Source organism: Pan paniscus, chromosome 20 (genome assembly GCF_029289425.2).
Source record: "Pan paniscus chromosome 20, NHGRI_mPanPan1-v2.0_pri, whole genome shotgun sequence".
NCBI lineage: Eukaryota > Metazoa > Chordata > Mammalia > Primates > Hominidae > Pan > Pan paniscus.
Genome location: NC_073269.2, coordinates 45,637,801 through 45,660,125, shown reverse-complemented (window position 1 = coordinate 45,660,125; position 22,325 = coordinate 45,637,801). Strand labels below are relative to the sequence as shown.

The window sequence follows — 22,325 nt, the reverse complement described above, 5'->3', positions numbered from 1 at the left end:
GTACCCCTGTTTGATAACTTAGTCCTGTAGTTTTCAGTTCTTGATGAGAAAGAAGAAAGACAGTGATTCCCATTAGGGACAGAAAGTCAAGAATGAAAATAAATAAAAATAAAAATAAGTCAAGGATATGCACCCCAGTCAAAAACATACAGTGGCCTGGGCAGTATGCTTCCTCCTCTGTAAAGTAAGGATTATAAAGCTGCTGAGAAGATGTAGGGAGATGATGCATGTAAAGCATCTGACAGAGTGTACTCATAGTAAACATTCAGTCTGTGGCTCAGTGACGGGTGTTTTCCTCTCTTCTCCAGTAGTCGAGTCAGCCTGCCCCTCCAGCCCTACCCTGACATTCTCAATCGCTGTTGTTTAGGCCTTGCAGCGTAGCCAGAGGCATCTGGGACAGAGAGAAGCCTTGTCTAGTCCTTTCCCCACTCCAGAGTACTGCCAGGACCCCAGGGCTAAGGGACACAGCTTCTCTGGTACTGCCAGGGGACATGACAGAACAGCCCCAAGGGTTGGGCTCAATGCAGGACCTTGTTCTGCTGCCGAGAAAGGGGAGAGTGGTTTTGGACAAATGGAAGCTGATTCTGGGGAAATGTGTGTTCATGTGTCTGTGTGGTGGTGGTGGGGAGGGCGGGCCTCCCATGACTGAGAAGCATCAGTGAGCACTGGAACTGGCCCAAGTAATTTGTGCAGCCTCAGGCCCCTTGGGGTGAGCCCAGCTGGGGCTGTAAATAATGGGTGGGGATGGAACTTCTAGTTTCCTGCCCAGATCAGAAAAAGCCTGGCCCAGAGTGGAGGCACAGCAGAGGCCCAACGAATACCTGCACAATTGAACCCAGATGGTCCCCTGGAAGGTAGTGGTGTACTCTGTCTCAGGTCCTAGCAGAGTATACTAAGTAAGAGCACAAGTTCAACAGGCAAACTTGCTGGATTCAAAATCTAGCTCTGCCTCCATGACCTAACTCAATATCATTGTGGGCCAGTCCTTTAACCTCTCTGATCCTTGGTCTCTTCTGTAAATGGGGACTGTAAGGCCTCTACCTCACAGGATTGTTGTAAAGAGTCAATGAGACAATCATGCAAAGCGTCTGGCATGTGGTAAGTGCTCAAGTACATTTTAACTATTATTGTTGTTGCTCCTGGTTGAATCTAGAGCCCGTGCTGTTTCAGGGCTGGTGGGAACAGTTCATGTACAAAAGCACATCTGGGCCTTCCCCTTAAGATTCCCGACAGGGGTGGGGAATTTCATACAGTTATTTACCAAAAACAGACACATCTCTGATTCCTTGGAGCTAGAAGTACAACAAGCAATGATGAAATTCTGGAGGTGGGCGGATGGGGGAAGGGGCTGGGGAATGCCAAGACACCAACGGCTGCTTCTCACCAAGCTGCAAACCTGGACTCTGCAAACATGGAGAGGTTGGGGAATGCTGTGCGTATAAATGTCCTCCTTGGCTATAGTGGCAGCAGGGCAGAGCTGGCCAGGTGACTAGAGCTAAGTAGGTTATGACCCTGGGTCCTGGCAAATTACAGGCACCAAACGAGACTGCTCTAAGAGCAAACCCATTTTTATGTACTGGCCTGGTACAACAATTGGAGTAGCCTCAGGCACCAGTCAGAGGGGCTACGGTTTGGCTCTAAACATGACCTTCTCTGCCTCACCCCAGCTCACATGGACACAGGGGAGGGCAGGGGGCTCACATTTTTGTTTGATGAACTGTCAAGCAGAGCCTGAAAGTGGAGGGTGGAGGACAGGGCTGAGCTCTGATGACTCACTTGCCATTGCCCCTCCTGACCTCAGTTTCCCCACCCAGACTGAATGAGCCAGAGAGGGAGGAGTTTAAACCTGCTAGATATGGGGACTGACTCAGAATAGGAGGTGGGAAGAAAACGCAGGAAATGTCTCCCAGGAAGCTACAGGACAATGGAGGGAAGTGGAATTCAGCTTCCCTGACCCCCCTAGTCTCCTTCCTCCTGTCCATAGGAACAGTCTTCTGGTCCAAGTCAGCATCAGAGGAAAGGAGAGGACCAGGGTTATTGTTCTAGCTCCAAAGAGGCAGGGAAGACAGCACCTGGAGAACAAACAGGGATTACAACAAGGGGCAACCTGGGACCTCTTCTTCCCTGTTCCAGAGACCCTTGGAACATTGCTTTTCTGTTTCTAGGTGTTGCGCCTCATGTCCTACTTCCATGAAACTGATGCTGGCTGCCTGTGCTGGAGGACTTCCCTAAACCTTCCCAGCTGCCTGAGAGGAAGCGATGACCTAGGCCAGGCTTTCCACAGCTATAAGCCCCGACTCCTCACTTCTAGTAGGTCACACAACAGTATCCTCACCAGCTTCCCAGGCCTACCCCAAATCAGCGTCAGCATCAAGACAAGTGGTTCTCCACTGGGTGCACCCAAGAGTCAACCAGGGAGCTTTAAATCTCCAGGGATAGGACCTGGGCTTCACATTATTTTTAGAAAGGCCCTGGGGGATTCTAACACAAAGCTAGGGACATATTCACCTAGGTCAGCTCTGTGCTACCTGATCTATCTGAGCAGGAAGCAGACAACTGGGCAGCTCTGACCCACACCCAAGGTCTCCCTGGAGAACTGGAGGAAGTAGTAAGGTTGGTTCGGTGGGACATGGAGATACAACCCACAAAAAAGCAGGGGATCTACCTCACTGTTCAGCTCTCCAGGTTTGAAGGGACCAAGCTAAAGAAGGGCTTGGAGACAGGCAACTTTTTTTTTTTTTTCTTTGAGACGGAGTCTGGCTCTGTCGCCCAGGCTGGAGTGCAGCGGTGCGATCTCGGATCATTGCAAGCTCCTGTGCCTCCTGGGTTCACGCCATTCTCCTGCCTCAGCCTCCCGAGTAGCTGGGACTACAGGCGCCCACCACCATGCCCGGTTAATTTTTTTGTATTTTTAGTAGAGATGGGGTTTCACCGTGTTAGCCAGGATGGTCTCGATCTCCTGACCTCGTGATCCGCCCACCTCGGCCTCCGAAAGTGCTGGGATTACAGGTGTGAGCCACCGCGCCCGGCCGGGAAGACAGGCAACTCTTTTTTTTTTTAGATGGAGTCTCACTCTATTGCCCAGGCTGGAGTACAGTGGCGCAATCTAGGCTCACTGCAAACTCCGCCTCCTGGGTTCACACCATTCTCCTGCCTCAGCCTCCCAAGTAGCTGAGACTACAGGTACCCACTACCACGTCTGGCTAATTTTTTGTATTTTTAGTAGAGACGGGGTTTCACCATTTTAGCCAGGATGGTCTCAATCTCCTGACCTCGTGATCCGCCTGCCTCGGCCTCCCAAAGTGCTGGGATTACAGGCGTGAGCCATGGCGCCCGGCCAGGCAACTCTTAACTGGGGACTAGTGAACCAACTGAACTCAAGAGTTGGTTTGTGGAGTAGGTGTGCATCTTTTTGGGGAGGGTGGGGAGGAGGGGAAGATTTTCTAACTGGTCCATCCCACTAAATATTAAGAACTCTTGCCCTAGAATAATGTGCTGGGCCTCTCCCAGAAGAAAGTAGTATGCTTGGCTGTGGCTCTGTCTTCTTTGGCACATTATTTCAGAGCCCAAGAAGTACCTGGAAAGTACCAGAACAACCCCCTCACTGTCCAAATGGGGATCCTGAGGCCCGAGAGGGTCAGGCAGGACTGACCCAGGTCACAAGAGGTGTTAGTGGAGAGCTGGATCTACAACTCTTGGGTGTCTCATGTCTCACAACAAATGAATCATCCAGCAGGGCATCACCTCTCACACTGCCTGGTGAGCAGAAGAACCTGGGTACTCGTTCCCAAGCCCATACCCTCAGGATTCTGATTTAGTAGGTCTATGGGGGGCAGAAATCTGGATTTTAACAGTCACCTAACCCCAGTGATTCTGATGATGATGCAAGTTTGAGAAACACCAGGGAATGGGAAGGCCATAATAACCAGAGGAGAAACAAGAGTATGAACAGCTCCTTCTTTGAGGCAGGTCTCCAGGCCCAGAAAGTAGCACCTTCCTTTACAAATAAGGCAGGTGGGGTTCTACTTGAGGGTAGAAGTGAGACAGGAGGCACCTGCTTCTTAGTCTTAGAGCCCTCAGGTCTACTAGAAAACAGGCATTCAAGACTCTACCAGAATTTACCTCTGTGATCACTTCTCTTTCAAGTCATGCTTTGCTCCAGTCCTGGCAGGCTTCCTGCTGACTCTGGAACACACCATGGCCTTCCCTCATTCTAAGTTTTCCTTTCCTCTCCACCCATTTAAGTACCAGCTTGTTATTCTCACCATCTGATATGGGGCTATGGATAAAAACCTTGATTCATATATTCATCCATCATTCAATTCATTTCACAGCACTTCTCAACCCTGGCTAGGCATTACCACCAATATCCCACTGCAAACCATTTGGGAACGGGCCTTAGGTTATTTGTATAAAATGCAGCATGTCTTTCAAGGGCAATGTGGTGAGAACAAATATTTTATTTTATTTTTTTATTATTTTTTTTTGAGACGGAGTCTTGCTCTGTCGCCCAGGCTGGAGTGCAGTGGTACAATCTTGGCTCACTGCAAGCTCCGCCTCCCGGGTTCACACCATTCTCCTGCCTCAGCCTCCCGAGTAGCTAGGACTACAGGTGCCCGCCACGACGCCCGGCTAATTTTTTTGTATTTTTAGTAGAGATGGGGTTTCACCGTGTTAGCCAGGATGGTCTCGATCTCCTGACCTCGTGATCCGCCTGCCTCGGCCTCCCAAAGTGCTGGGATTACAGGCTTGAGCCACCGCGCCTGGCCTGGAGAACAAATATTTTAATTGCATACACCTTTAAACTAGCAGTTCTGCAGAATCTGAGGAGTTCATCCTAGAGATGTTTAAAGGGTACTCATTACATCACTGTTTGTAAGATGAAGACCACATGTACCATGTGGAAGAGTCTATTGGTCAAGAGCTCTAAAGAACTTTGAAGTCAAATTTGAACTCTACCTCTTATCAATTGTGTGACCCACAGCAAGTCATTTAATATCTCCAGACCTACAGTCTCCTCTGTAAAATGGGGGAGTAACAGGGGAGTACAGAGTTGTTGTGAGGTGTAAATAAATACTTAACGAGATACAGACGTATGTGCTGAATATGGAATGACCTTCAAATCATATTGGTAAGTGAAAAAACCAAACTGGTTAATATGCATGTTTGGCCATATGTATTAAGACAAAACAATGACAAAGTTGGAAGGAGAATATATATGCATTCATATATGCAGGGAATTTATCTCATAAAACATAAGGAAATGAGAACATGAAGTCTGGAAGAAAAACCTCACTTTCACCTTTTGTACTATCTGATTTTACTGCAAGTTCTGAAAACAAAAGCAAAAACTAAAAACACTGAAATTACTAAGTACTACTGGTGATTCTGATATACAGCTAAGAGTGGCACCCAGAGGTAATCCAACTGCCTGCTCAGGATGGGGCAGTGGGGATGTGTGACGAAGCTGTGTAAGACACTGGCCTGCCCCACAGAAGCCCCCACTATAAAGGCAGAGTCATACCACAAACAGAACTCCTGCCTTTAGTGTTAGAGTGGTGGGGAGTGTGGCAGGGGTGAGAAATGGCTGAGCTCCGAGCCTGCTGCAGCTGAGCTGGGTTCTTATTGCTCTTTGTCTAGGACTAAGAACTTACTGCCAGACTAGGAACTAAGCTGATGTGACCCCTGGCCTGAGTAACCATCTCCCGCTACAATCATGCTGCTTCTGTGACTTCCACACAAAAACTCAGTAAAATAAGGGTGACTGTTGCTAAGGCAGGTGGGCCTGGGGAGATGAGGGAGGCCAGGCAGCTGTGTGGCTCCCCAAAACCCAATCCTAGCAGTCCATGCTTGTTTCCTGACTTGTAAAATGGGGCTAATGACAGGACCTACCTCATGGGGTTGTTGTGAGGACTAAGTGAATTATTGACAATTAACAACTGACAGTTATTGTTTACTACATGTCAGGCATGTAGGAAGCTACACGTGTTAATTCACTGAATCCTCACAACTACCCTAGAAGGTAGATATAATTATCATCTTTTTTCTTTCCTTTTCTTTCTTTTTTTTTTTTACTGAGGTTACACACTTCTCAGGATATCATGTTGAATTTAAGATGAGGAAACTGGCTGGGTGCGGTGGCTGGTGCCTGTAATCCCAGCACTTTGGGAGGCTGAGGTGGGCAGATCATGAGGTCAGGAGTTTGAGACCAGACTTACCAACATGGTGAAACCCCGTCTCTACTAAACATACAAAAATTAGCCAGGCGTGGTGGCGCGCAGGAAAGTGAGGCACAGAGAGGTTAAGTTACTTGGTTATATGGCAAGTAACAGAACTGGGATTTAAACTTAGACAGTCTGACTTGAGAGCCACGTAAGAACACTGCTTTTTTGTTTGTTTGTTTGAGATAGTTTCGCTCTCATAGCCCAGGTTGGAGTGCAATGGCACGATTTTGGCTCACTGCAACCTCCGCCTCCCAGGTTCAAGCGATTCTCTTGCCTCAGCCTCCTGAGTAGCTGGGATTACAGGCACCTGCCACCATGCCCAGCTAATTTTTGTACTTTTAATAGAGACGGGGTTTTGCCACGTTAGCCAGGCTGGTCTCGAACTCCCGACCTCAGGTGATCTGCCTACCTCAGCCTCCTAAAGTGCTGGGATTATAGGCGTGAGCCACTGCATCTGGCCAAGAACACTGCTTTTAAAGTTAATATACAAGTAAAGACAGTACTTGGCTTGCTGTAAAGGCTCAATATGAACTATTATTCTGAAGAAGAAGGTGCAAAGAGTTAGGGTGACTAATTTGGACAAACTGCATGGAGCCCCTTGATGCCCTTCCCAACTAGCTTTCGGGTATCCACTACCCTCCCTCTTCTTTGGCCTCCATCTCTCCCATCTGTCACTGGGGCCAACAGCTCTCCATCCAGCCCTGTGGAGGCCCAGACAGCTAGAGTAGCTTCAGCAGTAGCCCCTGATTCTAGCCTGATTCCTGTCTACAACTGGGGCCTAAGGGACAGGTCTTAGAGAAGCCTGGCTCACCCATCCCAATGCCAATCTCACAGGACACAGAGTGCCTAATAAGTACTTAGGGAACTGACAGGATGAACTGTATCTAAATTCAAAACTTTCTGGAAGCTGCTTATGCTTTAAGTCCAACCTACCTTTGAGGGTAAAGAATAGTATAGGATGACATGAATTTTGGAAGAGTTCTCAAATTCCCTCCTAGCCCTGATATCCTGAAGCTTAAGAAATTAATTACTGCTCACCTTCTATACCCCTTTCATAATGACTTTAGTCTGTTCCTTTCAGCAGCCCACATAAACCACTCTACATGATCTTCCTGTTATGGGGAGTTTCCAGTTTGCATTGCCTTCTCCCGTAAGTCCACCATACCATGCCTGAGGATTTATGGCAACACAGTCCCAGAAGACCCATGATGACAACTTAGAAGGTAAGGAACTCCCCACCCACCAAGCCTAGAACCCACGTTTTTTAGTCCCATTGTTGGGTTGACCTTCTTAGCCATGTGACATCTGTTCCAGGTCTCCCTCCTGCTGTGCTCCCATCTCTAAGGGTGGAGACTCACCAGCACTGTTGGCCTCCGACTCCAGCAGGTGGATGTCATTGCAGTCCGCCAGTGAGTGCTCCAGGCAGAGCTGCAGGAAGCGGGCCTGGGTACGGGTGACCCGTTTCAGAAGTGACAGAAGGGCCACTGTCTGCTCACACTCATTCCAGCCTTTGAACCAGCCAGCGAGGATGCCCACCTGGTCTCGGAACATCATGGTGCCGGGCCTGGGGCCAGGGTGGGGGGACGGCGGTGGCGAGGGCCAGCGCCGTCACATGGTCCCGGCTCTGGCCTCCTGTTACCTTTCCCCTGAGGGCCAGGGCTTAAGGACGTTTCTGGGCGTGGTGGCAACGGTTGTTGGGGGAGGAGGAAGCCTGCTCACATGGGGGGAGGTCTTGGTCCAGCCACGCCTCTCCAGTTTCCTGAAAAAGGAAGCAAAGGGGTCAAACAGAAAGAAGGGGCTGAAACTTGCCTGGTGAGTGTGGGTTGAGGGGGCATGAAGGCCTCATGCCTTTCTCTTTCAGGGTACTTGCTTTGCTGAGCTCCTGGAAGAAACATGAAGCCAACACCAGATATTAAAGCTACTTTCACCCAAATCTTCAGATCCAGAGAAAAGGCGTGACTGGGACTTAGATGCCTATCCCAGAGACCAAGGAGATGTTGGCCCTCACACCTGGCTGTCATAGTGTCAAAGGAAGCGGATTTAACACAGAAAATATATTGGAAAGATTTTTCAGAAGTGGGAAATAGTAGGCTGCAAATTATGAGAAAAGATATGAATTGATGGCGATCTGGCCCAAGGTGACATGACCAAGCACAGCACATCTCTGACCTTGCTGGTTTCTGGCCACCTTCTCTGAGAGCTGAACAGTGTGACTCCTAACCTACTGATAGGACTCCAAGGGCTCTTTAAATTACTTCAAGCTAGACCCACAATGCTGGGTAGAGGATGGATGGTGGGGTAGTGACCCTGGTGGAGATCTCAGGTATGCAGCCAGCCATCTGATTAGTAACTGGCTGGGTATCTATCAGGTGTGGGCATGGACAAAGGGCTTTTCAAAGATCACCAACAGGCTGAGGGAATCTCACCCTCTCTAACCCAGCTTCCCTGACTCCAGAAAAGGCACAACTCTGATTTATCAGATTTTACCCATCTCTATTCTGAGGTGAATCGCTCCCTGCCCTCTTAATTCCCCTGAAGGCTGCTCCAAACCTAAACTCTCTGGTTGGGAAGTCCCCGACTTCCAGAGATGCCAGCTTGTCTCAGGCTCCTCCTGGAAGCAAAGAAAATGCCAACCTGAGGGGAAGGGGACAGATCAAAAGACAAAAACTCACAAGCTACAAAGTGTCCAAATTCCCATCTTAGGCAGGAACTAAAGAAAAGTTATTTCAACCAGGCAAACAACAGACCTATTTTTCAGGTGGCTGGTTTCTGGACACCACTCCGAAGGCTTTTTCTAAGTGTCTCGAGCTCCAGATCTCCACTCAACATTTCTTCCATCTGTCTCTCTTGCAACCAGTGCCCTTGGCTCTATCCTCAAACCACATTCAGCTCCATCCCCCTCTGGCTGCCAAAGGACTAAGGTTCCCTGGACTGAGAACTTCATACAAAGACCCATTGAACCTACTGGGCTCAGGTCTAAGGGAGCTACTCACATCTCTCTGAACTTCCGTGCGCTTGCTGAGGAGGGCTGTGGGGTGCATTAGGCAATAGCTGTGACTTGCCTCACAGATCCCCTGTGGGACCCCTAAACAGACTGAACTGGCCTGGTTGCCAATCCCTTTGGATGTAAGAAGCAGGAAAGGTATGAGGGAAAATGAAACCTTGCTCCAAGTTAAACAAGCGTCCAGCAATTTTTTTTAAAGGGGAAATCAGATGTCACCTCCCTGGCCTAAAATTCTCCAATGACTTCCCATTGCACTTAAATAAAATCTAAACAAGGTCAAGCATGGTGGCTCTCACCTGTAATCCCAGCACTTTGGGAGGCTAAGGCGGGTGGATCACTTGAGGTCAGGAGTTCAAGATCAGACTGGCCAAAGTGGCAAAATCCCGTCTCTACTAAAAATACAAAAATTAGCCGGGCGTGCTACTGCACGCCTGTAATCCCAGTGACTTGGGGGGCTGAGGGACGATAATCGCTTGAAGCTGGGAGGCGGAGGTTGCAGTGAGCTGAGATCATGCCACTGCACTCCAGCCTGGGTGACAGGGCAACTCTGTCTCAGAAAAAAAGAAAAAAAAATCTAAACAAATTCCAAACATCTTATCTTGAACTACCGAGCCCTATAGGACTCCTGTGGCCACTCCAACCTCATCTTGTACCAAATTATTTCTTATTCAGTGGAATTGTCTTCCCCTAGAAGCTGGCTCCTGTCATTCAGGTCTCAGCTCACTGTCATTTCTTCAGAGAGAGCTTCCCTGACCATCCAATCTCAGGAGTTACTCCTCCAATTATATTAACACTATTTCATTCCTATATAATTTGGCACTCTCAGGTATCATCTTATTTATGTTTCTCTCTACTGACCAAAACGCAAGCCATACAGTCAGCCAGTGCCTACAACAGTGCCTGGCACGTAGAAGGTGCTCAATATATATTTATTGAATAAATAAATAGCTATAGAAGGTGAATGTGGAAGCCACACTTGGGATTTCTATAGCCCTAGGGGGAAAGAAGATAGAAGGAACAGCTCATAGGATGGTAAAGGGATTTGAAAACCTTGTTTTAAGAAAAAAAAATTGAAGGCACTGAGATTTTCCTCTGGGGAAGAGAAGACTCAAGGGGAATGGCATAACTGACTTTGAATATCTGAAGAGGTAGCACACAGAAAAGAAATTATATTTGTTCTTTTACTCTAGAGGAGAAAAGCAGGGTAGATGACTCTAAGGGAGTGACAACATGGGATATAGGAAATGCTGAAAGTCAAGAAAATTCAGTTCTAGTCCTGCCCAAGCCACTGATTCACTTTGATCACGGAGCTAGTCTGTTCTCTTCTCTAGAATGTAGGATAAGGAGCGGGACTGGGTGAGACATGACAAATAGGTTTTACCTCACAGGCTAACTCCAATCGATTGGTAGTGGCTGCCTGGAGCACTGCGATGAGAAGAATCCTGAAGAAATGAATGGGAATATCCATTAATGGGGAATGATTAATAAACTGGGGCAGATCCCACATTGTATGATATAACATATCTATTAAAAACATGCCTAATCTGGCCAGGCGTGGTGGCTCACTCCTATAATTCTAGCACTTTGGGAGGCTGAGGCAGGCAGATCACTTGAGGTCAGGAGTTTGAGACCAGCCTGGCCAACATGGCGAAACTCCATCTCTACTAAAAATATAAAAATTAGCCGGGTGTGGTGGCGGGCGCCTGTAGTCCGAGCTACTTGGGAAGCTGAGGCAGGAGAAACGCTTGAACCCGGGAGGTGGAGGCTGCAGTGAGCCGAGATTATGCCACTGCACTCCAGCCTGGGTGACAGAGCGGGATTCCATCTCAAAAAGAAAACAAGAAAACAAAAAAACAAAGCTATATACAATGTTTGATCTGTAACTACTTGGAGGGGTGTCCATAAGCTACACAGTAATATGTACAATATAATGCCATTTTTTAAATTAAAAAAAAAGCCACATACAAAACCCCTTATATATCTTATATATGAATATTTATGTCTATATGTGTATAAATGTATAGAAGAATACACCCTCGGCTGCTAACACTATCTTGGAGAAACAGGGGGATTATTAACACTATCTTTATATAACTTTGTACTACTTCACTAGTTGCAAGTGAATACTTATTACTTTCGTAATTTTTAAAAAAGAATTTAATTAAAAACAATTTTAAGGCAGCATACTTCCTGACTCAGTGAGAAAGAGTGCTGTGATTAATTATCAATGTTTGCCCTGGATGCAGGGTGGATGAGTGGTAGCTCACGCGCCTAAAAAAATCGGTTTTCCTTCCCAGCTCCAGCATTTTGTGGCTTTCAGTCCCAAAGAGGCAGCAGCTGCTTCAACATAAGGAAGAATTTTAAAATAACGCATCTGTCCAAGAATGGAACTGGCTGCCATGTGAGGAGGTAATAAGCTCCCTGGCTGCTGGAAGTGGTCAAGCGGAGGCTGGATGAACATCCCTTGGGAGTGGGAGGGATTCCTTCACTGGGTGGCAACTCATAAGATAGAAGGACATGTTACTATTTCAGAGGGAACATTTGTGACGGGAGGTTTGATATGCCAACAGCATTTACAGCAAAAAAACGACCAAATCCACAAACAGACCAAAGTTGTGCACACTCTTTCCCATAAATTCTTTTACTGGGTTGTTACTTTTCCTAAGCAACAGCACTGTTCCCCCCCTCCACCCACCCAATAAGCTGCTGACTAAACATTAATCCAGCTTCCCCCCCCAGGCCAAACGATAGAAGCAAAGCTTTGGGACATAATAGGGTCTCAAACATGATGCTTACAAGGCCAGGCTTTGAACAAAGCAGGCCAACTGGGACTATGGTGAGTTGGAAAGTCCACACCCGGTCAAAAGGGAGAAGTCACTATCCACCTCTTATCAACTGCTACCATGAAGGAATGTGGGTCCAGTATTGTTACGTCTTAGGTTTTTTTTTTTTTCTCCCCCTAAAGAGGAGCCAGATATCTGAATTTTAAAGTAAAATCCCCCTATTTTCAAATGTGGGAAACGAATCACATTGAAACAATAGTGAACAACTACACAGAAGAAGACATACCTGTGGTCCTTGGAACAGATGAGCACAAACTAGAAAAAGACCAGAAGGCTGCTAACTATCCCTCCCTTGGGCCTCTCTGGTTTATACCTTCAAGCCACCCCACTGCTCAGGGAACATGACTGGTGGAGAAGATCTAGTGATGGAGGATGATTCTGACAGTCTTCAGTAAATACTGGAGGCTTTAGTGAAACAGTTACTTTTAAGATTTCACTGTTAAAAAAAAATCATCCCTGAAGGTAGGGTTCCTATGTCTTCTGGATGAGAGAAGGATGCTTTGTGTTCGGTCTAGATGTTAACTGGAGAGGACTGGATGGCCCTCTTCCATTAAAGGGCCAGAGGCCGCCTGCTACTTTCTATCCCATGTGCTTGGCTGGAGTGACAGAGGGAGACCTGGGTGAGGCATCTCACTGTGGCAGCATCTTACTGTATCCATTTCCATCTTCTAGTATCAACACCCTGGGTTCCCCTTGGAGAAGGAACTGTCTTTCTTGGCTCCAGAAGTGGACATGGGGTAAAGCCTGGCCAAGGATAGTCCTCTCTGGATTTTTGCTGGAACTACTAAGGAAAATAAGTTCTTGGTTAGGGTTGCTCAGATTACACATCGTCTCATGATGTCACCAGTTGCCACCTCTTCTATTTCACGGTGGAAGCCTGCTTCAGAATGAAACTAACACAGATGACAGCAAAGTCAAGAGATGGGGGAGGGGGAAAGGGAGATCTGTTCACATGATTTAAAACTTAGATGCAGCTAGCCTGAAGCCTCCCCCTTGTGGCCCACTTTTTTCAGTTACATAGATGAATAAATTCGTTTTTGACTTAGGCCAGTTTGAGTTGGGTTTCAGTTAAAACTGAAAGAGCCTTGACAATTCCCATGCAAAACAGAATGCACTACTGGTCTGGTCTCTTTGACCTCATGTGACCAAAAATGACTCCTTGCCTTTGAGGAAAAACACAAGAGGGGAGCCTTTATAACAAAAGTCTCTCCAACAGCCCAGCAATATTGCCACCATACTTGAAGAGGTCCAAGTGATCTTCTTGGGAAGCCCCTACCACCTCCAGAGGTGGGAAATGAGGTTAACAAAATGGCTAAGAGGGCTGGGTGCAGTGGCTCACGCCTGTAATCCCAGCACTTTGGGAGGCATGGGCGGGTGGATCGCTTGAGCTCAGGAGCTCGAGACCAGTCTGGGCAACACAGTGAAACACCGTCTCTACAAAAATTACAAAAAAATTAGCCAGGCGTGGTGGCGTGCACCTGTAACCCCAGCTACTTGGGAGACTGAGGCGGGAGAATCACTTGAGCCCGGGAGACAGAGCTTGCAGTGAGCCAAGATTGTGCCACTGCACTCCAGCCTGGGCAACAGAGTGAGACCCTGTCTCAAAAAACAAAAACAAAACAAAACAAAAGCCAAAGGTTCCAGATCAGCAGCCTGGGCAACATGGCAAAACCGTTTCTACAAAAAATCCAAAAATTAGCTGGGCGTGGTGGTGTGCACCTGCAGTCCCAGCTACTTTGGGAGGATCACTTGAGTTCTGGAGGTCGAGGCTTCAGTGAGCTGAGATCATGCCACTGCACTCCCACCTGGAGAAAGGCTGGGCACGGTGGCTCACGCCTGTAATCCCAGCACTTTGGGGGGCCGAGACGGGCGGATCACCTGAGGTCAGGAGTTCGAGACCAGCCCGGCCAACATGGTGAAACCCTGTCTCTACTAAAAATACAAAAAATCAGCTGGGCGTGGTGGCAGGCGCCTGTAATCCCAGCTACTCAGGAGGCTGAGGCAGCAGAATCGCTTCAACCTGGGAGGTGGAGGTTGCAGTGAGCTGAGATTGCGCCACTGCACTCCAGCCTGGGGGACTGGAGACTTTGTCTCAAAACAAAAACAAAAACAAAAACAAAAACAAAAAAATGCTGAGACGTTCCAGGACAAACTGCCCTCTGGGCTTCTTCTCTGGCCCCAAACAGTGAGAAAAGGCCCATATGCCCATAAACAGTGCCTCTGGAGTCCAGCTCTCTTCATTCAGAAGCAGGATGGTGGAGTTAGTCAGACCTGGCTTAAATCCTGGCTCTCCTGTTATACTTACTTGCTGTATTGACTATGACAAGTAACTCTGTTTCTTCCTCAATGAAGCTTGTTAGAAGAATTAAATGAAACAATGTATTTAAAAATACCGCACATGATGCTTTTTTCCTCCTCTATACTTCATTTCAATAGCAAGCATGATGCTTAGCATGTCTTCATACATCATACATTGTCAGGCCCTTTGCCAACAGCTTTCCACAGATAAGCACATTTGATTCCCAAAACTCTATTTCAAAAATATATTACATACATATACGAATATATTATCATTTTACAGATGGAGCAACTGAGGCACAGAGAAGTTAAGTCACTTTGCCCAAGACTGCACACCAAGCTGAGATTTTCAAGGCCAGGCAGTCTGGCTTCAGAGCTCTTGCTTGCTCTTAACAATGCAACAAAGCTGGGCATGGTGGCTCACATCTGTAATCCCAGCACTTCGGGAGACTGAGGTGGGCAGATCGCTTGAGCCCAGGAGTTTGAGACCAGCCTGGGCAACAAGGTGAAAGTTGGGCCTAAGGGCCCTTTAATACCAACATCTCTGGATGAATAAGGGGATCCTATCTGCCTTCTTACCCATTCCTAGTTCTTTTTACAGCACGACCTAGGCCTTTGAGAACTTAACACTTCATGAACAAGGTAACAGGCTAGTTACCTAGGGTTAACTCACTTTCATAACCTGAGAAGAGACTGTCAGAAGCCAAGGGAGCACAACTTCTCTTATAAGAATCAACCATTATTTCCAGAAACTCCTGAAATACGTACACAAAATATGTATACCACTGCATTAGCAAAGAATGAGCTTTTTGTATGAATGGTGCTGGGGAAGGGAGGGAGAGGAGAGGAGAAGCCAGGCAGGGCCTCCTGGAAGATAAGCACAGTATGGGGAGCTCCGGTAAACTCTGGAATAGAGAGGAAGCTAGCATTCTTCCTCCCACTCCTAAATGTCTTGACACCCCTTCCCCCCGAAAAGTTTATTCTCTGCTTCCTTTCCCTTCTTTACACTTGTTTTCTCTCACTTAGGCATGTAATTAACTCCTGTAGATTCAATCATCACCTCTCTGTGGACAACTGAGACATTTTTTTGAGTCATCTTTGACTTCTTCCATTTCCCAAAGACCCAGTCATTAGGTCTTGATATTTCTTTTTTCTTAATGTCAGCTACACATGCCTTCCTTATCTTTCCCCAAACCTAAGTGGCTCTAGAACCAGACTGCCGGGTTGGAAATATAAGCCTGCCACTTACTACCTGTGTAATTTTGGGCAAGTGATTTCACCTTGCTGTGCCTGTTTTGTCATCTGTAATGTGGGTGTACTAATAGTACCTACTGAGAAGGAAGACAGAAAATAATAATAGTGCCTACTCTCATAGAGTTGTGAGGCATAAATGACTTGGCTATTATCATTATTCTAGATTCCTCTCTTTCTCTAATCCCATCATCAAGTCCTGTTTTCTGTACACTCAAAATATATCTGCTTCTCTACATCTTCACTACCACCACCACCACCACATTCATGTCACCATTTCTCATCTGGACAAATGGATTGTCTCCTAACTTTCCTTCCTGATTCTGTCCTGACCCTCTGTTTTCCTCCCAGAAACCAAAGTGAGCTTTCTAAAAAAATTAGTCAGATCATGTCGCTGTCTTGCTTTTAAAAACTCCCTTCTAATAGTTTCCCAATCCCCTTAAATGAAAATAGAAACTCCTTACTGTGGCCCTTAGGCTGCAAGTAATCTGGCTTCTGTCAGCCTTTCCAACCCTCACCCCTCTCCCTCACTTAGGCTTTAGCCACACTGGTCCTTGCGATTCCCTGAACATATGGCAGGGCTTTTGCACCTGCTGACCTCTCTGCCTGAAATGCTCTTCCCCGGACCGTCACAAGGTTGGTTCCTTCTCATCAATCAGATCTGGGCTCACCTGTGCCCCATTCTGCCTCATCTGCCCAGTAGGAAGGAGTCTATGATATCATCATCAAGAGATGTTTCTTCAAAGGCTGCAGCTCTTCCAAAAACACCTAGACTGTAAGATCCATGAGAGAAGGGAAGACTGTAGCTATATTATTCATTGCTACATCTCCAATTCCTAGCATAGCACCTGGTACATAGCAGGCCCTCAATAAATATCTGTGATAAATTTCCCCACCTTGCAGAGGTCCTTTTTCTGCATGTAACAATGCTTAGATTAGAATGTTCCACTCCCAGATCTTCCCACAACTGGTGCCTTCTCATCTTTCTGGTTATCAGGCTCAACTGTCACCTCCCAAAAGAGGCCTCTTCTGATCCCCCTGTCTACTACAGTGGCCACTCCCACCCTCTCTTTCACACTGTTTTATTTCCTTCACAGCATGAATCACACTCTGATTTTTTTGTTTCCTCCCCCCATCAGAATATAAATTCCATGAATTTCAGGACCTTGAATGTTTTATTCACTGCTCTGTCTCCAGTACCTAGAATAGTGCCTCCATGCATTAATGAATGAGTGCAGGCTGGAGATATTTGAGACTTGCATACTCCATACACTGCTGTTCTGTAACTTGCCCTGAACCCGCTTCTATTCAACAAGTTTACACTAAAACAAACAAAACAAAACTCCACTCACAGCAATCCTACTTAACTCTCTTCCAAAGTTCTGTGTCTTGGAAACCTTAAACTGTGGTGAGGGTATTGCCATTACTCCTGGATTCTGCTCCCCTGAGGCCACCATCAAGCCAGGCTGATCACCTCATATCACCCGTGATATCCCAAAGCAAAGAGTGGTTGAGTCAGACCAGCCATAAGCTCTCTCTAGACCCAAACAATCACAGAGCAGAGAATGACTGGGGCTGGGGGACAGTGGGGAGGGAGATTGCCATCACTGCTCAGAAAGTTCATCGGATGGAATCACAGGCCTATTTGGCTCAGCAAGCCAGAGACTGAGTTGCAGGGTACAGAACCCAAAATATGTTTCTAAGGATCTTCTGGCATAATCTCACATCTATTCAAGGAAGAAACTATTTTCAAACTGGGACTCTCAAGAAAGAGTTCTCTTTCCACTAAGGCTTTCCAAGGAGGTAGGGTTAAAACCTGGGGCTGCTGAGGACCATATTTGTCATCCAAAGCAGAAGCTTGTTGAGGATGAAGCTAACTCAGTGGAGAAATGGGAGGAGATGACCGAGAAAATTATTTGAACACCTGGATGCAGCTAGGTCTGAAGCCAACCTAGCTCTGGACTTTCCAGTAACAAAAGCCAATTAATCCCCCACTTTTTTCATTAAACCACTTTGAGCTAAGGTTCTATCACTTTATGTTTTTAGAGTTCTGGCTGATATGAGTTTTTTTTTTCTTTTATTGTTTTTCTAACATTGCAATTATGGGCAAGACATTGTTCTAAGTACTTTACATGTATTAACTTATTTAATCCTCGTAACAATTCTATGAAGTAGAGTATCATTATTTCCTTCATATTTTTAGCTGTGGAAACTAAAAGACCAGGGAAGTAACTTGTCCTAGGGCACAAAACTGGTGAGTGGTAATGTGGGATACAAATCCTGTCCAGACCCAGGGTCTGCATACCTAACAACTACTGCCCCACTGCAGCCAAACCTATCTTAACTAAAAATCCAACTTTTTGACCCAAGGCACTACCATCTTGGAATGGACAGTGCCCACAGACCCTCTATTAGTCCTACCTGTTCTTAATCTCATCATATGCAAAATGAGGATAATGGTAGTTTACTTATCTCATAGGGTAGGTAAACTCCTACCTCCTATGAATACATGTAAAGCACTTAAACAGTGCCTGGCAGTTAGAAAGCATTCAAAAACCAGTGGTCATTATTATTATTACTCTGTAGGTCACTAAAGTGCAGCTGGCAAATACAATGCAAATGGAGGAAATCTGTCTTCTTTCATCTCTATCTTTCGGGTGAAGAGAAGAGATACCATGGGTGAGAGATGAGGAGGCTTTGTCTTTGACCCATTGCTTAAGCTGTTTCCTCTGCCTGGGGGCACCATCATTGTCCCAAGTCCCATAGAACACTATCCAGCCCAAATACCACCTTTTCTGCGAAGTCTTTCCAAATAAAAGGCTCCCTCTCACTGCTGAATTTCTACAGCATATAATTTGTACCTCATTTTCTGCTCTGTACATGCCCAAGCCCCCTACTGGTATTGTGAGCTCCCTGAAGGCAGGCCCCAATATTTACCCTGGGGTCTCTGTTTCCCCTTCTGGGCCCTAGAAACAGAATCCCTTGAAAAAATGCTGAGAGCTCTGTGGAGGCTCCAGACTTAGCAGCTGAGAGGGGCTGCTAAGAGAAGCCAACCAGGACGGGTGAGGCAGGTCACCAGGCAAAGGACTTGGGGTAGCTCAGAATCAGGAAACAGCACAAAGAAAGTCCCTAAGACAGGAGCAAGTAGGGCAGGAGTAAAGGCAAAGGGTGCTGTGTGGAGAAAAAAAAGGGAGGTGAGAGGAGAGGAGGGGGCAGGGAAGGTGTACTAAACCTGAATGAGGAGTGAGATCTGAGGAACTTGGAGATTTCTGGCCAAATGCAGAAGGAAGAGCTGCTTATTCTCCAGTGATCTCCAATAACTTACAAAGAGTAGATCCCACCTTGTGGGATTCAGAGAAGAACAAGACACATCCCGTACTTTCAGAGTTCCTAGTCCAGTGAGGGTGAGTGGACATGTACATTAAAATCTACAAGGTTGAAGGTGAGTGGTGTTCTAAGAGGTACAATGGAGGTGGAGAGGTCTTGGCAGTAAGACACAGAATGAAAAGACCTTCTGAGGGTGCCTCAAGGGGAGGGTGCCTATGTGAAGAAACAGATGGACAAGAAGAGATGGATATGTGTGTTCAAAGAAGCAGCAATTTAAAGAAGCACCAAAGGCTGGTAGTGGGCTGGAGGGGTAGCCAGAAAGAGAAAGCACTGAGGAAGATCTGAAAAGAAACCACTCAAAAGTAGAATCGGAAATAACTGCTCAGGGGATGGAGTAACCTTGTGGAGAAGCCAAGATCCTTTCAAGGTAGGTAAGAAATCTTTCTGGAGGATGGGTACTTCATAAAGGGAAACAGGAAAGCAGCAGTGGGCAGTAGGGCACAGAGGCATACCCTGAGGCATCTTTCAGGGGGCTTTTAGTGAGGAAAAGGAAATCCTCCTAAAGGGCACAGGTTCTCAAACTTGCGTGTGCATCAAAATGACCAGGAGGGTTTGTTAAAAACTCTTGATTGCTGGGTCCTGCTCCCAGGTTTTCAGTTTCAGTAGATCTGAGTGGGATTCAAGAATGTGTATTTCTAACAAATGTGGCTGCTGCTGGGCCAGGAACCACACTGAGAACCACTGCTATAGGGGAAGGGATTATTTGGTGAGGAGGTCCTCAAAGGGGAGAAGGAAGAAGGCTTCTGAAAGGGAAATGGGGAGAATCCTAAGTCTCTAAGGAGGGTGTTAAGGGTCTCTTGATCTCCGAAGGGAAGAGGGGTCTATGAGGATGGCACCTAAGAAAAATGGTCTGAAAGAAAGATCTCGGAGCACTGGGATTTCAAGGGGGCGGGGAAAGGTGTCTCTCAAGAATCTTTACAAGGAAACATAGAGGCTCTTGGGCAACGAGTCTGGAGAATGTTGGGGGCCTCTGAAGGGATAATGGGAAAAGGGGGCCCCCTGAGAAAGGTCTCTGAGTTGACTTCAGAGGAAAGAGAATGGGGAAATGAGAGGGTGTAAATAGCAATTCTAAAGTTAGTTGGTAAATCTGATAGGGTCCTAAATAACGTTTCTTGGGGATGTCAGAAGTGGAATCTGAGGGAAAGTTCTGAGGAAGTCTCAGGAAGCGCTGGGAGTGGGTGGCTGATGGAGGGCAATTTGGGAGAAAATTCTCTAAAAAGTGTCTGAGGAAGGTGTGGTCTTCTGAGACTGGTCCTGGAGTGGGATGACAGAGGGATGTTTTTAGGAAAAACTCTTCAGAGATCTCGGTTGAGGAGAAAGCTGAGTAAAGTCTCCAAAAGAGTATATGGGGAAGGCGGGGTCTTCTGAGAGAGTGTCAGAGGAGAGGGTTTTTCAGAAAGAATTATAGGACTTTCTCAGAGCAAGAGCTCGGGTTATTTTGGGGGAAAATTAGGTGTGTGTGAGGGTCTTCTTCAGGGGATTCTAGAGGATTTAGGGGACCTGTGTGAGCAAGTTCAGGGAGGGATATCTCTAGAAAAGTCCCTTAGTAAGGCAGAAGTATTGATTCAAGGGGTTCTGGTGGTGTCAGGAAGGTCTTGGAGGGATTTCAAGAACATACGTCAGGAGGGCTCCAGGGGGTTGCTGGGGTCTCTAAGCTGTGTGTGTGTGTGTGGGGGGGGGGTCCTGAAAACCTGCATATCAGAGGGGTCACCAAGAGAATCTTACGGTCTTATAGGGGTTGTGAGGAGGATCTTCAGAAAATTCCTCTAAAACCGGTCTGCAAGGGGGGATTCTGAGGTGTTAGTGAAGGGGAGTTCTACGGGATCTGAGAGAAAAACCATGAGGAAAGTTTTCGGGATCCTTAAACAATTTTTGGAGCGTGTGATGTGGGGGACTGGAAAAGATGTGGAGTATGTAAAAGGGATTTTGGAAGAAGCTTTTGCAATATGATGTTGAGAGTCCTCTGGAGATTTCAGGCAATTGCTGGAGATTTTTAGAATGAGTGGGGGTGGGGAAGGGGATCCCGGTGAAGATCACCGGGCTACATGAGGGTGATCTCTAGGGCATTTTAGGGTGGTGAGACCAGGGGGAGACAGGAGGCCTCTGGGGGAGACTTTTGGGATCTGTGGAAACGTCCAGAGGGATACGTGAAGGGGGAGTGTGTATGAGAGATGGTTGCAATACGGTGGGGAGGGGGAGGGGGTCTTCTAGGTGAGTTTTTGGGATCTGGGGGCATTTCACAAAGTCTGTGAGGAAGATTTATTTTGGGGATATGGGAAGGAGATCTTCAGGGAAGATGATCAGGGTCCGTCGGGGGCATTCTGAAGGACTTCTGGGAGGGGGAATCAGAAATGCAGGGGGTATGAGCGGAAAATCTCCAAGGAGGTTTCTGGAATGGGGTAAGTGGGAGGGAAAATTCTTAGGATCCGGGAGGGGGAAGTCGGGTGAGCATGTTGGGCTGTGAGAGGCAGGGTTCCGGGGGAGAGTTCTGGAATGGACAGGGGTCCGGAGGGAGCCTTGGGGAGGTGTGCAGGGCTCGTGAGGGAGGCTCCTGGAGCAGCTATGAGAGCCACGCTGTGGAATAGACGAGTGGCCTCCGAGGACTATTTCTGGAGACAGGAGGAGGACGGGGGCTTCGGGGCCAAAGGGCGGGGGTCTGCGAGGAAAGCTGCTGGGACCCATGAAGGGCTCGAGGAGGCGACTCCACGGGAGGGGTGGGTTTTGCGGGGACCTTTCAGGGCGCACACGGGGGATCGGCAGGCTTTCCGGGGCTCTCCGAGGGGGATGTGCGGGGGATCCTGAGGAGAGGCCCCCGGCCCGGCCCCTCGGCAATCCCGAGGGCATGAGGAAGATTTCGGAGGGAAGCTTCGGCCAGGGCCCAAGAGGGAGACTGGGGACGGGCGCGGGGCTTCTCCCGTGGGGCCCGGCCCCCCCAGGCCCGCGTTCCGCACCCGCCCGCCGCCGCCGCCCGCGGTTCGGGGTCCCTGAGGGGGCGGGGCCGCCCGCGCGGCCTGGGTCGCCCTGAGGGGAGACCCGCGCGCCCCGACCCGCCGCCGCCCCGCGCCAGCCCGGCCCGAGACTCACCGCCTCGGCCTTCGCCGCCACCGCCGCCGCTCGGGCCTCCTCAGGCCACCGCCGCCGCCGTCGCCCCCTCTCGGGCCCGCAAGCTCCCCTCCCTCCTCCCGCACCGACCACCGCCGCCGCCGCCGCCGCCGCCGCCGTCGCGCTGCGTCACCGCGCCGTGCGTCACCGCCCCTGGCCCCGCCCCGACGGGGGCCGCCGCGCGCCGGCATTAGCTCACGCCCGGGTGACGAACGG

General features: G+C 48.0%; 1 protein-coding gene across 11 annotated transcripts in view; it reads right to left on the bottom strand.

The window, feature by feature from the left end:
* The window catches only part of SAMD4B (sterile alpha motif domain containing 4B), a 43,258-nt gene extending 21,008 nt beyond the window's left edge, over positions 1-22,250 (bottom strand). For 2 of the 11 annotated variants that reach the window (XM_034944224.4, XM_055103605.3), the window contains exons 1-4: positions 22,092-22,250; positions 16,292-16,393; positions 10,610-10,670; positions 7,583-7,983 (exon numbers count right to left, since the gene is read on the bottom strand). In XM_034944224.4, coding sequence (XP_034800115.1) covers positions 7,583-7,778 — 196 coding nt within the window. In that variant the 5' untranslated portion in view covers positions 7,779-7,983; positions 10,610-10,670; positions 16,292-16,393; positions 22,092-22,250. Of the gene's footprint in view, positions 1-7,582; positions 7,984-10,609; positions 10,671-12,297; positions 16,394-22,091 lie in introns of all 11 variants that reach the window. The other 9 variants (XM_034944220.4, XM_055103604.3, XM_034944225.4 and 6 more) reach the window with 7 other exon arrangements.
* Positions 22,251-22,325: the final 75 nt, after the last annotated feature.